This window comes from Polyodon spathula, chromosome 4 (assembly GCF_017654505.1).
Source record: "Polyodon spathula isolate WHYD16114869_AA chromosome 4, ASM1765450v1, whole genome shotgun sequence".
NCBI lineage: Eukaryota > Metazoa > Chordata > Actinopteri > Acipenseriformes > Polyodontidae > Polyodon > Polyodon spathula.
In genome coordinates, this window is record NC_054537.1 from 24106594 (window position 1) to 24124909 (window position 18316).

At 36.3% G+C, this 18316-nt stretch overlaps 1 protein-coding gene across 1 annotated transcript in view; it reads right to left on the minus strand.

Annotated features, from left to right (window-relative positions):
• The window catches only part of LOC121314341 (brefeldin A-inhibited guanine nucleotide-exchange protein 1), a 76297-nt gene extending 65943 nt beyond the window's left edge, over window positions 1–10354 (minus strand). Inside the window, exon 1 of the mRNA XM_041247480.1 lies at window positions 9972–10354. Coding sequence (XP_041103414.1) covers window positions 9972–10095 — 124 coding nt within the window. The 5' untranslated portion in view covers window positions 10096–10354. The remainder of the gene's footprint in view (window positions 1–9971) is intronic.
• Between the last annotated feature and the right edge of the window lie 7962 nt (window positions 10355–18316).

The following is an 18316-nucleotide window of genomic DNA, read 5'->3' on the forward strand; positions in this document are numbered from 1 at the left end:
TAAATACCGCATGCATTATGTGTGAAAAACATGCAGAGAAACTTGACAGGCTATACAGAAATAATTTTAATCTGAGGTTCAGCAGTTACAAAACTGATGAACAAGACAAATCTGAATTCCACAAAGCAGCAGTAATAGTTGGCAATGATTTCATAGCTTTGCTGCAACAAACTAAAACACCTGTACATCAGGAGTTGAATTCAGCTTATAGGGAATGAGTGGAAAAAACAAGCATAAGCTATTTTTATGTTTGAATAACGACAGAGAGCGGGCAAGTAGACTTTTAAGAAGGACAAGTAGATTTTTCTAGCACTCTGTCCCCTTGACAAGAAGTTGTTTTAAAAAATTGCACACCCTTGCTGTATCCAGGTACAGTAGGAGGTTCTGTCATTTTCACTTCTTGAGTGCAAGAGAGGTTTTCATCTGGAAGAAAACAGACTAGGACGAAGCCAAGCAGAACTTATTTAAAATTTTATCATGTCCACTATATGCGAACAGGACTGAAATTGATTAGGAATTACAGCTTGCACATATTCTTAGCTGTTTCGTTTACTAGAGACCAGCTGTGCATGGTTTTCAATAGGACTCCCAAGGTGCTTTCACATTATGAACAGTATAGATAAACATGTCTTCCTTTTTTCTGTGCTCAGTCACTTCCCCCAGTGTCATTAAGGGACCAAGGTAGCTGTGCGGTCTATTCAACTCACACCAGTCAATGCTGATTCCAGTGTCACCAAGGCTCAAACACAAGAACAAAAGAAGCAAGGTTAATTCCTTAACCCATTCCAGTTTGTGCATGCTCAGTTGCATGATCTACACAAAGTCACTGTACTAAAATGGCTGAGTTGTTGGAAATAAAGAACTGTACAACTGCTAGATTGTATCAATCAATCAATTTACATAACACATTTTATATTGGACAGCCATCACAAAGTGTTTTACAAAATGCAGTACAGTGCAAGCAAGAATCATGATATACAGCTGGATGGATGCAAATATGTTATGCAAAGGAGCTACATTGGTCAGCGATATACAGTGCAACCAAACACTAAATGCAGGTTTGAACAATCTGTATCGACCATAAACAGTGCACAGGTAGTACGAATATCCTAGCCCTGTATTTAAAGTAATATGCCCTGTAATTAATATACCTGCATTTATTTATTTTACTGTTTGTATTTAATGTACTATGTCCTGTATTTAATGTATTATGCATTGTTCCTCATTACCTTGTACAGTGCTTTGTGAATGTAATCCAATAGGAAAGGTGCTATATAACAAAGTTTGTTTGATTGATTGATTGATTGATTTGATACATAGACAGAGACAGACATAGGCCTAGTACTCATGATGACTTTTAATCAATATCAGCCCCTTCCGAATTAAGTGACCACGGATAAATTACTCTTATTTATTAATTTTTTTCCTCTGGGCTGTACTTCAATTGTGAAAGATCAAAATTATAAAACAAGACATTTAGGAGTCCTAGTTTCATCTCTGTAATTGAAGTAATGTTTTAAACTAGTGAACATTTGCATACTTGTATTTCATACTGTAGCAGACTAGCCCCAATTCTCTGTATTAAAACTACCTTTCTGATATATGTAATTATAATTTTAATTATTGGGTAGGTACCAGAAATGGAAGCAATCCCTGTTAAATTTGAATTGATTAAAAATATTTTCCTTTACTATACAGTAAAGTAGCTTCCTGGACAGCTCCCAACAGGTAGTACAATTAATGACCTACAGACTCTTGAGATTTACTGTGCTTACAACATTTCTGTGACATTAAGTGTAAGTAGGATAAGTTCATGTCAGATTTGCGGTAGTAGAACCTGATTTCTGAACTTCCTGGCTATTTAAATAATATAGGCTATATTAAGGATACTGTAGTTCTGAGCCCCAGAACAATCATATTTTTTTAAACATAAAAGAACATGATAGCACTGCATTACGGAATATATTGAAACCAGCGTTCCTGCTAAGCTTTTTAGATACTGAGAAACTCGCCGTTTTGACTGAGAAAGGGTAAATTATCAGTTATTATCATTAACCCTTTTAATACATTTTTGTTGCATTATACAATTTGAAACAATATTCCAACACAAGTAACTCAATATTACTTTAAACAAGACATTTATGTGGCTCTGCCTCCGATTTTGAATCATCCTCTGATCCTATGCAGCCCTGTCGGTTGTTATAGATATAGACTGCATGCATAATTGGTGGCCTGCATAAAACTGCTTTATACTACTGCATTAAACGCTGGCATCTGCACTGAGTAAAGCACCTGCAGACACTTCAAACCTGTCCTAATGTTTATAGACATCACTTGACTCACTGCTGTCATTAAAATAAGCAGGGAAACCTAAGAATTACATTACAACAGTTCAGAAAACCAAATGTCCAGCACAGTTGTGAGAATCATATTTACAGTCTTCCAATAACACAGTAGTTTAGTCTACAAATAAAGGTGTTTTAAAAAGACCTGTTTAACTTATTGCTCTCATTTACAATAATAATAATAAAAAAAAAAAAAAATCCGAAACCGTTTAGTAACAGTCCAGCAATGGAATGTGAGAGTAATCCTATGTCCAGCACTCCACAAATTAAGTTTAGCGTTTTACTGACATTATAATAATAACCAGGATAAAATATGAAACACTGACAAAAGGCGTGTTGACTGGCTCAATGCTCTAAAACACGTTCACTGCTATGTATTACCCGATTGTAATTTAACTAGTGCTCCTTTTAATGTAAATGCATAATTAATCCTCTCAATTATTTCTTTCCTAATTCTGCAGTGTTACTTGCAAGATTTAAAAAAAAGGTGTGTCTCCAGACAGAATGTCTTATGAAACCAACGGTGTGTAGTGACTACGGGCCCTTTCTTCGACCTTCACGCAATCCGCTCGCTAAATGTGTGCCTCGCAAAAAAACAGTGCTTTGGCACAAAATGAGAGATATTCCAAAATGGCACAAAGCAGTTGCGAGACACTGGAATATAGCAGTTTTCCGAGCAATTCGCAAAACCGTCTGCGCATTCACTACCAATATAGCAACTGTAGTTGAGCTCACTTCGTCGTCGTCTAAACTATAACTCAATTAAGAAACGGCCACATTTAAAATTGCTAATTATAGCTTCATTAAAGGCAGGTAGCATGGAAAGAAATAAACAAAACAATAATGAAATACGCATTTGCCCTTGTTGCCGTCTTATTTGCTTTCTTATTCTTTACATGTTTACGACTGGCATTACGATATTTAATGGTATTGACTCATACATGATCACACGAATTACAGCAAAACTTTAAGAATACTATCACACCATCCTCATATAGATAATCCGATTTCTTTTAGCTCTACCTTACTGAAACATTCCTTTTTTTTTTTCTTCGTTGGTGCACCTGCCATGTTAAGTTTCAGCAGAGGCATGGAGTGAAGTCACATGATGGATAAACTCGCAAAAAAAAAAAAAATTGACATGGTCTTTTTTAATTACTGTACACATAAATGTGTATTTTCGAATAATGTGCTGATTACACTTTTACCAGTTTCAAAACGCTTGAGATGATTTCCGAAATGGACGGTTTTTAAAAGGGAAATAAAACAAAAAATGTCTTAAAGTGTGAGTATTGTGATTTTTATTTATGTTTACCGGAGTATTTATACTTCTAAATAATGCAGGAAGATTGTGCTTCACTAATTTTAGTATTCAATTACATGACGAGTTAAAAAGTGTAAAGTTCATGAGCAGCACCAAGCAGCATGAGAGATTCTCCAGATACCTGCTTCGCCCACCCTGTAGATTCGCTGGTGCCCAAGCGAGCTCTGCACTAATGTGACGTGCATTTTTACAGTGGGAAATCAGAGAATCAGCTGCAAGACAGACTGTATATGCTTATGTTAATGCTTTGTTAGAATGCTCTAAAAATAACAGGTTTACCGCGAGAGGCTAGTTACTGCGAAAAATGTGCGCATTTTAGCCTTAGAGGGAACGCTGACTGAAACTACAAAAAAAAAGGCATCAACAGTCCAAAGCACCTTTGACCATTGTTCCAGTCCAATTTCTGTGTTCTTGTGCATATTTTAGCCAGTCTTGTTCCCCTTGCTTAAAAGAGGTATTCTTACTGCAACACATCCTTTAAGTTCTGATTTCAACAGTGACCTTCGTACTGTTGATTTGATAGACAACAACACTTGTGCCTTCTGCCAGTTCTGTTGTCAATTCAACGCTTGTCTTCTTTCTATTCCTTAAGGATATTATCTTCCAGTATTGCTCATCCTTGTTAGACAGCTTTTGTGGCCTTCCAGTCCTGGGTTTGTCAATTACAGATTATGTTTCCCTGTACTTGCTGATTATGAATCAGACACCAATATAGAGTGATGCGAGCTATTTCACACAATGTTTTTCCTTCTTTATGCAAGTCAAGATTGTTATTACAGTAGAAAAACAGTATAGGAACTCTGCCTTCAACGTTTTAATTTTGATGATTGGAACACAAAAGGCACTAAATTACAGAAGTTTTAGGACTTGACTTAGCCCTACTTGCTTATGTTATTTCTAGTATTACAGCTCTATTACCAGTAATTTATACCATACACTGATGGAGCTTAACTTGTAATAAATATCATCTGATTAATTCTTATTCAACCCTGTGTGTACACACAGCCAGTCATTCAGAATTATTTCCCCTAGAACAGACATAGTATAGTAGGCCATTAAAACACTACCACAGTACATTATAAAATTACTTTAAACTGACACACTAAACCGGTTTTAAAAAACAATAACTGTTTTTAATAAATTCCACACCCACTGAATAAAATTGATTAAGCACTCTCTGAACTACCACCTTATGCTCATTCATTTTCAGTTACTGGATAAACAAATATGATTTCTAATTAAAGAGTGCTGTGGATTTGTAAACCTTTTCTTTCTGCTTTGTGAGCCACATGGCTTACAGTGCAGTGACATAATTATTATCCTGAAAATGTACCTCATACAAACTACTCTATACAAACAGCCTTTTAAAACCTAATAAACTTTATCCAACAGTAACGTCAGAGCTAGGCACCAAATAATTCACATATACAGAGGCAGCGTTTACTTGCTCAAGTCATGACAGTTTTCCTAACGACCTGTTTGCCGTACTTTTCAGGAAATGCGTTGCTGTGCAGTTCTATTTTAGGAAAAAAAATTGTCTGTACCAAAGTAGATTACTCAATTCATATTCATTTAGGGGAGGGGATATTTAAAGATTCGTGTCTGCTTACTAAGTAGGAAAAGAATGACTCTGAATATCATGGACAGCTTCATGCGTTGCCATGAAGATAAAAACATTTAACAAGAGAAATTAATTCACGTGTTATTGCACACATTTTGAATTACGGTGTGCATTAGCTACTTGTTTGTCTGGTTACCTTTCCAACACACACATAAAATTATATAAAATGCACTTTTTACAAGTTTTACTACTTAGAATTTATATTTGTGTGTGTGTTTGTTGAACATCTAAAAGTTACATCTCATTAACAATAGAACTGCCTTTTTATTTTGAATATAACCTACAATATTCAATTTTATATATATATATATATATATATATATATATATATATATATATATATAATATATATATATATAGTCACACAGTCAAAAAACCAGTCAAAAGTTTGAGTACACTTGCCAGAAACTAGGTTTTTTTCATAACTGACAATGTTTTACGTCATATACGTTTCTGTAAATACTTGAAAATGAAAACATATGTTACAATATACAAAACATAAGGAGTATCAAAGCAATATTCACGAAAATTTTAAATTGTCTCTAAATCTTGGATTCCTCAAAATAGCCACCCTTTGCCTTAATAACAGCCTCACAAACACGAGGCATTCAGTTGACAAGTTTCAGCAGGAAATCACATGTCTTTCCAGCTCTTCTGCAGCAATTCCCAGAGATGTAGGGCACTTGTGGGTAGCTTTGCTTTGACTCTTCTGTCCAGTTCGTTCCATACAAGTTCTATGGGATTGAGGTCTGGAGACTGGGCAGGCCAGGTCATTAGATTGAGTTGTCCTTCACTTTTCTTCTTCACCAGATAGTTCTTGCACAACTTTGAGGTGTGTTTCAGGTCATTATCTTGCTGAAGAATGAAGGACTGCCCAACTAGCCGTAATCCTGATGGAATGGCATGCCTCTGAAGTATGCTATGATAGCCATGCTGGTTGAGCTTGCCATGGACTTGGTAAAGATCACCAACTCTGTCACCAGCATAGCAACTCCAGACCATGACACTGCCTCCTCCATGCTTGACAGTGGGAACCACACATGCAGAACTCATGCGCTCACCCTCTCTGCGTCTTACAAATACTTGCCGGTTGGACCCAAATATTTCAAATTTTCATCGGTCCATAAGACCGACTTCCGCTCCTCAAACGTCCAGTTTCTGTGTTTTTTGGCCCAGACAAGTCTCTTCCTCTTATTCTGCACTTTTAACAATAGTTTCTTTGCAGCAATTCTTCCAGTTAGGCCAGCTTCACGTAATCTCCTCTGAACAGTTGATGTTGAAACATCTGTACTTCTACTAGCATTTAGCTGAGCTTTTATTTCAGGGGCAGTTAATCGTCGGTTTCGCAGACTTGTGACTCGAATTAACCTGTTGTCTGATTCTGAGTTCACCCTTGGCCTTCCTGACCTTGTTTAGTCCTCGTGAGTGCCAGTTTCTTCAAATCGCTTGATGGTCTTGGCCACAGCAGTTACAGACACTTGCAAAGTTCTTGCAATTTGTCTTAAAGATTGACCTTCATTTCTTAAAGTAATTACAGACTGTATTTTTTCTTTGCTTAACTGAGTGTATTTTGCCATTTTCTAATCCCTTACATTCAGGAATGACAAACTTGTGCCTATGCTACCTATATTTATAGTAATCACGCACCCTCACTTGTTAACAATAATTGGTGACAAAAGGTTAATTAGGTAACATGCTAGTTAACTCAGAGAACATCTAACAAAGACACTTTTATACTTAGGCCAGTGTTCTAACACTGTGTTACACACATTTCAGACTTTTAACTGATTTGGGCTTCAGACTGAAATCCCCTTGCTTTGGGTGACCATTTCATTGAAATTGACAAGATTAACATTTTAATTTAAAAATTAAATTTTTGAAAGCAATTCACTTATGATTATCAACTTACAGAAGTACACGGATCATGTAATTAATTATTAAGTGTTTATACAGTTAAAAGCATAGATAATCATGAAAAACCTTGTTTCAAGCAGGTGTACTCAAACTTTAGACTGGTACTGTGTATGTGTGTGGGTGTATATATATATATATATATATATATATATATATATATATACACACACACACGCACACACACACACACCACTGTTGTTATCTCTACTGGGCCTGGCAGCCATTAATTCCTTCATTTTGTACAAGGTATGAGAGATTTCATCTCGATGCTAGCCACAGCACTTCAGCAGAAACATTTCGATCAGACAACTGCAAAGCTGCAGGTTGCAGCAGCTCAACCTCGATTCTGTGCTGCACACACACAAGAGAAATCATGTTACTTTCATTTTAGCCTAAAAACTTTTTATTTTTACAGTTTTGTATGTGCATATAACTGCTTACACACTAGTTCCTTTTATTATAGTTTTAAATTATTTGAAGTAATGCTTTATATGTGGTAAGTTATTAAATAAACCCCTTTTATGTTTAATTGTTAATTTAAACACACCATTTGGGATGTGCAGATGTTGGATACGATGTGCTTTAATAACACTTTTGAGTTGTATCCGATAGTTTGTTTTTCATTTTAATATTGATGGTATTTCAAATGTACCAGCAGTTGTAGGTATGAGTATAAACCACAAATGTACCAGCAGTTGTAGGTATGAGTATAACCGCGGCGGTTCTAGTGTTGAAATAGTCCATAAATGCTCTGTGCGTGTGTGTGTGTGCTGGGGGGGGGGGTCGTCTATGTTTTGTACGGCCTTTTTGTTGGAGATTAGGTGATATTATGTCAGAAAAAAAGGATCTCGACTGCTAAAACTTCGTGAGCCACAACAATGATTCCTGTTCCGGTTTCCATGGGTTTTTTCAGCTATTTTTAACATGAGAAAGAGATTGACCCTGCCCTTAAAGTCGCGCTGCCAAAAAGACCTCCTTTCCTGTTTCAGTGTCATACTGTAGAGTCGCTTTTCAACTGCATGTAAACCAAGCCACAGTTAGATTAAAAAATGATAATAATAATAATCCTCACTAACCTTAAAGAAATTGGAATATGGTTTATATGCTTGCTCAATATGATTTCATAAGAATTTTACAGGAAATGTCAATCTCTTACAATAAAAAAAAGGCTTTCAAAGGAGTTGACATATCAATAAACTGGATACTTTTGTATTTTGGTTTTAATTGAATGTGCTTCCACACACTGGATATTTGTAACTTTTACTAAAGTTAATTATGGCACACAACTTATTTGAAAGGACGTTTTAATTTAAGTATTAGTTTGTATTGCATACTACATCAGTCAGTAATGTTACATTTGTCTTACATTTTACAGTAAAAATAGTTTCATCTTCATTCAGCTTGGTCAAATTAATTACAATTCTTATAAATCCACCAGCCAATAAGCATTACATCAAATGATACCCACATTTGTTAAGTTATTAATTTTGTATTTTGTTGTTTTCAAAACAATGCAATTATCCCTCAATTTACAGCAGTAATAAGTAAATACGTGAATTTAAAGCAACGTGAAAGCTTTAATATTTTAAGCATTACATGTTTGTACTTACTGTGGTGCCTTTACTACAGAATCAGTGCCTGTAAAGCCTTCACACTTGCAACTTATTATTATTTTCAGAACCATTAAAGCAACATTGCACAGGTAAAAAATGGAAGATTTCGAAAAAAAAAAAAAAATCCAGTATTAGTAATGCCAATTGTATTATTATCTGAATCACATGTAGCCTTTTGGTCAAACTGTCTATTTAAAAATTAGTTTCACTTCAGCTATATCTGCTCACACAACTAAAGTGGTTGCCCTCTCCTCACACAGACTACTCGTTTTTCTTGTGATAACTGCTCCTTCCCCATGGCAACCCCCACCGACTATACACCTTTTCCTGCAGTCATGCATTGTCATCACTGTTTCAATTTTTCCAACGGGCAAATGAAGCATTTCACACATTGTAGTTTCTAAATAATTATGTTCAAATTTAAAGAACAGTCTGTAATTCACACGCATCGCATTTTTTGTGTTTTTATACTCTATTTGTATTACACCGGCTTCCTACACCCAACAAAAGATTTTAAAATCATGACACCCTTTCCTCCAGTCTTGATTTATTGGGACCTAAACCTCGTCTTGAATTTAAAACATAGCAGATTTGATATAGAACTATTATATATCGATCTATCGATATATATATCGATATATATATATATATATATATATATATATATATATATATATATATATATTTGTAGTATACCATTTACATGTAAACATTTTAAAAGGGTTGGCACTTAAATAAAAAAAAAAAAAAATCGGGTTTTGTTTTTAATACTGCTCCCCTTTTTATTTTTCTTAATCTTGCCATTACCTTTGCAGAACGCCCACTCATAACACAGCCAGCCTATCTTTTTTTTTTTGTTTGTTTCTCCAGTGCTAAGCGGATCCAGGCAATAAATATTTAATAACTTGAACAGTCTTTTTTTTTTTTTTTTTTCCATTGACTAATCATCAGAAATGGAAAAAAAAAGAAACTTAATACTGTTTCTGCCCCGTATCAATTCCTCGTTATCGTTATTCGTTAATACCACTCGTACCACGTAGCAAAGCAATCCTTAGCCTTAGTTATATAGTCCCATACAGAATGACAACCAGACATATGTCATGTCAAGCTAAATGTTTATCCTCATTTGTATGTCTAATTGTAATTCTGCTTACCTAATGCCACCTCGCATGCTTTGCGCAGCTGACAGTGGTGAGCCTTCTTCACCTCCTTGTCGGCTAAAATCTTCTCCAGAGCCCGGGTTAAAAACATATTTTTCGTCTTTTTCCCTTCATACATGACGCGCTGGACTGGGCTTGGGCGGGGAGTACCAATCCAGCAGGGGGGCAGGATTCGTCTTCAATCTAGCGCTCCTTTGAAATCGCGCAGCCGTTCTGGGCCAAAAATAAAAACATAAATAAATAAATATTGAAGGTGGGATGAATTTACACGGAAACCCTTCGCTTTTCCATTAGCAACCTTCCTGCGCCATGTTGGAAGGAAGCGACGTCACGCACGTCAAAACGGCCGCAATGAGTCAGGCAGTGCAGGGGAGAAATGGAACACACCGGTTACTGTATTGTACTGCAACTTCCTTATTCATTCACTGTTTCTAATCAGTCAGTGCGGATAGGTGGGAGGATGACCAGCCAGTTTGTCATCAGAGATACTGCACTTCCTTATTTTAATCTCTAAGTGAATGTCAGAGCTGGGTGTCGGGCTAAACCAGTGCACTGTGGGCCTGGCTGTTTCACCGTAAACACTGCGCTGTCACTCTAATAGTCGGACAAGGAGAAATATCCAATCAGCAGACAGACAGTAGAGGCATACACACAGTTTTATGTATGTGAACATAATAGCATTTATAGGCACACATTTTTGTCAGCACATATGAAAATATAAATTTGCATTTTTTTCCATGATATATAAATGCTGCAAACTAGAAACGTAGCTTATGAACATGTGCATTTCATCATACAGGGTCATTGTTTTCAAAAACATATATCAGCATATTGTGCTTTGTTCATTGCAGTGTTTTAGTGAACTATCTAAATACTTTCATTTTGTGGTTTTGCTTACCAAGGCTGCATTGAAAACAATGAGGGGAATACTGTTTCTCTGGTAATGCACATAGGTTTATGTTTATTCAATAAAGCGGAGGTTTGGCCTTTTTTGTTTTTGTTTTTTTCATTCTAGGAGAGGGTTTTAGGTCAGTCTGCCCAGGATATGAGAACAGTCAGTTACTGCAATGCTTATTCATTTCAAATTATCAGCACATGATTGAGCAGCCTCATCTTGCACTTCTTATATATTCTCCACTGTCACTGCGGGCACAGAGCAGCCTGTTACTGTAATGTTGCTTCTCCTAAGTTATTCAATAGTCAGCTAGACTGAAGGACTGATTCTATATACAGTATAACACAGCCTCCTTGTTCATAGCTATGCATGGAGAAAAGAAGAGCCTGTTACTACCAGAGCTGCCAGCATTTCAAAAAGGAAAATAGTTTTATTGCAGAAGGCACAGGCAAAACAGTGAATTACAGGCTGCTTCAAATGATCACTTGTTTGTATCCAGAGGTACCTTTAGAATACTTAGAATATTTTATCAGTGAGAAACAGATACAGCCAGACCTTCCACTTTAATATCCAACACTGGGCAGGGGTTCGCCATGCCAATGCAGGTGCCCTGTCTCACCGCCCCTGCGCCTGAGAGGACTGCAGCCACTGGTGTAGGAGGGAGGCCCGCGAGAGGGAGCTGACAATGGTTATAAGCCTGTTTCTTTAACCACTGGACCACACAGCCTTATAAATGTGTCTGCCAAATAAACTAATAATAATAATAATAATAATAATAATAATAAATAATAATAATAATAATAATAATAATATGAAAAATGTTGTCAGTCAATAATAAGATTCTACTGCTGATGGGTCTTAAGGAGACCCCTAGGCCTCTGCCTTTTTTCTGCCTCCTTATTTTTTTTGGCCACAAAACAAATTAGGTTGGGATTGCCTACCCTTAGGAGTTAATTTCATAGTGCAGCTTGAGATGTGGATATTGGGCAGGCAGAGGGAGGAGTATCAGGTCCCTGCTCTCCTTCTCAACCCGCTTCCTGACTCCTCTGGGTTGATTAGGCAGGATTCAGCCTCTGTGGCCCTCATCATGTCAGAATGATGCACTGTAGAAAGCATGTACCGTGCCTCCATGTTCTATCCAACCACCATATTTTAAAAGTGGTACTTAAAAGGAACAAAAAGATCCCTAGAGTGCCAGACATTGGTATTATAATAGCATTACTTCTGAACATTGGTTATCTATACCAGTGGAGGCATGGGTGGGGGGGGGGGGTCGGGGGGGGGTCAAGGTGTTTAAAACTAGTCGGGGTAACGTGATTTTGTATCACATAATAATTATTATACTTCTAAGCCTCATTTACATTTACAAGTCAGACTTAAGCCGGCATAGGTCGGGATGGCAGCAGAGATCCTCCAGACTGTGCTGCACAGTAATGGGAATTTAATAATACATGTTAGCTACTGTCTCCACATCTAAAGAATTATTTTAACCACACAGGAACGTGTAGGAATAAAAGATGAAAAAAGCAATTATAAAGTGTGCTTTAGCAACAATACTTGTAACAATTATAAATATACTTTTCAAAGAAAAACAACCACAACCAACTAGAGCAGGAAGTGTAAACTATACTACAAAAAAAAAATGCCACCTACTGACATATTGCAGTAAGTAACGAAGTGCATGTTAAACACAGTGCTCCAACCTAACTGAACTATTTAAATCAAACAAAGAACACAAACTTAAACAGCATGATACTATGAAATCATCATGCATAGGTTTATGTGGCTCCAGAGCCGGAGCACTGACACATCTAACTAGAGGTACAGTATTACAATCATTAATTTATTCTTTGAACAAGAACTGGAGTTTGTAAGATGCTTGGCCAAAACGGTTCACTACATGCTTTATAAATGTATCCTTGGAGTTGCTCTTCTCTCAGTGGACACTTATTAGACACAAGCCAGACAAGGATCGTCATCGCTTGATTGTGCATGTCATAACTCTTATCATTGCATGTCATAACTCTTATCAGTGCATGTCATAACTCTTATTGTGCATGTCATAACTCTTATTGTGCATGTCATAACTCTTATCATTGCATGTCATAACTCTTATCATTGCATGTCATAACTCTTATCAGTGCATGTCATAACTCTTATTGTGCATATCATAACTCTTATCATTGCATGTCATAACTCTTACCATTGCATGTCATAAATCTTATCAGTGCATGTCATAACTCTTATCAGTGCATGTCATAACTCGTATTGTGCATGTCATAACTCATCATTGCATGTCATAACTCTTATCATTGCACGTCATAACTCGTATTGTGCATGTCATAACTCTTATGGTACGTTATACCTCTTATTGTGTATGTCATAACTCTTATTGTGCATGTCTGTGGCAAAGTGCCGCCCCTGTGTATATTTTATGTTGTATGTTGTGTGTTAATGTTGGTGTATAGTCATTGGTACACGGGATATAAACGGGTCTGTGTAACACAAGTGTTTAAAATGTATATTTGTATTTAGGCACGAGGACAGCACAGCACTTCACGTGCAAGTAAAAAGTAATAATATGTGAGCACGGGGAATTGCACTTTATTAATTCACATGCAGTTGTACCGCGACACCAATTGAATGATTGATTAGCAGTCGAGTGTCAGTACAGCTGCATAAAAGCTGCATGTTTTCACCCACTCGGGGTTGTGTGTTCGGTGAGTGGAGAACGGGATAGGAGACTGAGGTAATAATTGTGATAAGTATAATAATAGTAGTTAAATATCTGTTCACCATGTTTGTCTGTATAGTCCGTTTTGTTTGTCTTTTTGTTTTGGTGACGAGTGCCATGTCCTGTGTTTTCTGTTGGTTACAACCTTTTTATTTTCTGTTCTGTTAATTCATTAAATGCTGAGCGAGACCATTCGCTCAGCTCCACCAAACTCCACCTATTTTGTTGTTTATTTCCTGTTTCTGGTCTGATGTCACCCAATGCAGCCGTCTTTGTGATAATGTCATAATAGTTTTTGTAAATGCACTTTTAATCTAGAGCAATCTGATTTAAGAAAAAACACCACCAGTATTCACAAAAATCTTTTCTTGTATATAACAAAAAAAAATCAAAAATCATATACTATCAGCTGTCAGATTTAAAAGAATAATTAAATTATTAATATGTGGTTTATAAACTAAGAAATGTAAGACATTTCTACACCAATCTTCCTAAAAAGCTGTGAACTTTGAGAGCTTGCATTGTTTAAGACTCCTGCAGAACTACAGATCTGAGAGTAGCCTGATGTTTCACCATTTAACATTTGCAGAAATTCACTATAAATGCACTGTTTTGTAAAACACCAAATATTAATATTTTGTATTACTAGTAAAAGCACAATATTTGGGCCATCCCCTTTCTAACTAAAAAAATCAGGCTAAAACTCTAAGTTTTATTAGCACCAGGCCTCCTAAAAAAATCTAAATGAAAAAAGAAATGATATTAAAAACTGCACATCTGCCTGGAACAAATTCGATCATGTCAAGACATCTACCATACAAGACCATCCATGCAAAATGTTGTGCCAGTCCATTTAACAGGGTTGAAATTATACTGCTTTAGTGTGATGTCACATCTGTGGTGATTGTTGCTAGGTGGTTCCAAGCAAACGGGCGAGTCTATAGTAAAAGTAATTAGTATGTTTTAAAACATGTGTAAAATTGTATAGTAAGAGGTTGCATTTTAATATAAATCAAATTATAGCTAGTAGACAGCATAGTTCAGTGTTTTACGGCAGACTGCAACACCATTCAGAAAGAGAACTGAAACATGTAGTCCGAACACCCTTGCCATCTGTCAGCCACATCTGTAAAAAAAAATGCACAATTCAAGGATAGAAATAAAATGCCCATTTCAAAGCAATTTGAGCCATTCCAGATTTTGTGGTGACCTTAAATCATTCAGACACAATTAAACTGATTACTAATTAATGTATCTATTATTCAGGCCTCACACCAGAGTCTTCGTACCAGACTCCTGTAAATCTGCTTCGCGAAAACAATTGTATGAATTTAACAAAGGTTTTCAACTCTCCATTTTTAATTAGTTGTTCTTCCCTTTAAAAAAAAGTGAGCGACGAAAACAATGATAGCGCCGTCTTGTTAGGAACCAGGTAGCAATCATCTCTAATGAAGTGAGCATCAGTGACCACAGCACTAAAGAATCGTATTAAAGTGTAAAAATTGTGGTTTAACAACAAAGTGCCTACTGAACCCTAACTGTGGTGGTACCACACCACTATAATTAACAGTTCAACCCAACACACTCAGTTATATAGAGTAAAACAACTGTAGTCTGCATTACTGAATGCACGTTATTACCCTCCAGCTTGGTATCCTTTTCATCAGCTTGGTGTGCTTTCCAATAGCTTTCAGAAACATTATATCATTACCTGAATAGATAACTCTGTACTACTGCTTACCACTAACTGAGAGTTAAATTAACTTAATATTCCTCTCACGAGTCATTTACTTGACTGGTGCCGGTAGGGTTCCAACTACCATTCATCTAACTTTTTTTTCTGTTGTAAATTCTGTCCCCCCCCCCCCCCGCCACACATGCCCATAAGTGGGGGTAACCCAAGTAACAATGAATTCTCTAACTGCAACCATTGCTGATTTAATGTTAATACTAGATATCATATCACCAACTTTTAACTTGCAAAATAATACAAATCACTGACTATTTTGCAGCTGCAGCTGGTACATGTTCTTTGCATTTTTTGATATAGTCTGTTACTGTTTAAATTTTTTTGGTAATTTAATCTCCACAGAGAAGGTGTGGGGACAATTTCACTCTCCAGGTGAAAAGCCCAAAGCAAGACAAAAAGACATGTAAAGAGCTTTCTTTAACTTGCTTCCAGAAAGGATGTTTATACTATAACATGTTTTTTTCTTTCAACAATTCACATGTAAGACCTACAATGTGAATAAAATTGGAGAACAGCTAAGCGATTGTTATGGGATGAGATGTGGCTGCTGGTTCATAGCTAGAACAGGACATGTGGATTGTTTTGTCACAGATGAGCTCTCACTCACTTCTAATGCCTAAAGATATAGGCATGTCTTAAAAATTTTACATAATAGATTGTTACATTGTCAAATTTATCTTTTTGATGTCGATTGCTTCTTGAAATAATGTATTTACAGAAACCCATGCTCAGTAAGCATGTCTGTTACAACCAAATTTTAAAAGTATTGCTTAACATAATTTTCGTTATAACAGACTGGTGTTGTAAAAAGTGGTTAAAACAAGTTTTAACCTTGCAAACGTTTAGTTGCGGTATGTCACTGCACCTCAGCTTCATTGCATCTAAAGGAGGAGATTGTTTGGGTGGATTGCTAAATTGTGTCCCAAACTGAAGAACCACAATGAGATCTATGAGATTTTGTATTCAATAAAAAAAAAAAAAAAGATCTGTTTTTCCTGGTTAAAAACAGGCAATTTAAGGGGCTCCTGAGTGGCGCATCCAGTAAAAGCGCTCCACATGGAGTGAAGGATGTGCCCTATAGTATGGGGATTACAGGTTCAAGTCCAGGCTATGTCACAGCCAACCGTGACCAGGCTGTGCACAATTGGCTGAGCGCTGCCCAGGTAGGGAGGGCTTAGGTCAACAGGGGAATCCATGGCTCACTGCACATCAGCAACCCCCTCAGGCCAATAGGGCACCTGTGGTTCTGCAGTGAAGCCACCAGATCTGTGTTGTCTTCCAGCGCTATAGGTCTGGTGGCCTCACTTTGAATTCACAGTGCAAAAAATGACAGATTGGCAGGAGCACATTTCAGAGGACACATGCTCCAGCCTCCATTCCCCAAGTCAGCAGGGGGGGTTGCAAGCAGTGAGCCAAGGATACAGATAATAATTGATTGAACAGTAAATTGGGGAGAAAATCAGGGTAAAAAAATTGGACTAAATTTATAAAAAAAAAAAAAAAACAGCAATTTAAAGTGCCTTCATAGTAAAATTCTAGTTAAAGTGATTGTTGTTAACAATGGTAAATTAATCAAATCTGTTTAAACATGTTCTGGGGGATTATAGATCAGTTGTATATCCAGTTAGAAGCCTTTAAGTGTGTGTGTTTCTAACCCTAACCTTTGCTGGTTCCTAGATACAAAGCCTCCTGCTCTAAATGCTAGCAGGGATCTTGTAAGGCCCTATTTACAGAACCATAGCTTTTGACACATTTAAAAACTGTTTGACAGATTCAAACAGGTCTTTACTTCAATTACAAGTAACAGAGACTAATTTCAAGCCCAGATATTAAATGCACTAGTGATTTATACTTTTTTTTTTTTTGGTTCAATGTTGGAGGTTTTTTTCCTTTCTAATAATAACAATTTGCTTTGAAATTAATATTAATCAAACTCATCTGTGCTGTTTTTTAACAACAAATACATGAGTACTACAGATTTTGCATCGATAAAAATGTACCTAAAAATAAAACTTCGGTCTCAGATAATAAATATCCAATTGTGGAATCACATGACCCTGACTAGGTACCTGGAGCAAGGTCAGCTGTGTTATAATTAGGAATCCTCTGTTTGAACCGGGGCCCTGAAAACAAAGCTTATGTTTCCATCCCAGGAGTTGTTCATTCAGACTGGGAAGAGCCTTCATGCCCACTGTATTGGAATTATTGCATTTTACACATGGATGCACCCAACAAGATTAAATCTACTCCACCCTGTCAACTTTATTTCTGTTTCAAAGAACTAGCAGTGTGTGTACCTTGTAGACACTTTTGAACAAAGGGAAGTCTTTATGGTTTGTACTCCTGCCCTTTGTTATACTTCAGCACACCATAAAACCAATCTAACCCCGCCCCCTTCAAAAAAAAAAAAAAAAAAAAAAACATAAACTGTAAAATTGAACATAAATTTTTTTTTAAGAAAATCATATTTCAGGCACACATTTATAAAACGTTTTCATTCTCCTGTTTAGGAGGTCTCTACATTTGCTTTTAGCCTGTGATAAAATGTTGCAAGTTCCTTAAAAATAATATTACCGATTACAAGGATTATTATATTTTATAATTCGTTTTTATAAAGTTTACTACAATTTTAAATATTGTAATTTATAATTGTTAAGCATAGCAATCATAAAAACAATATCTAAGTACCAGTCTAAATACCAGTATTGCGGTTTAAATGCATATGTTTGTTGGTCCCATTCTGGTGTAGTGGGAAAATCCCAAAACACTAAGCTGGTCTACAAAAATTTGGCAATCACTGCAATATATACTGAAACCAAAACCGACAACAGCATGGAAACAGACAATTTAATAAGGCATTTAAAAAAATAAACTCAGGATATTAAACAGTTTAAAAAAAGAATAATGTGAAATACATGTTTTAAAAAAAAAAAAAAAAAACATTATAAAATATAGCACAG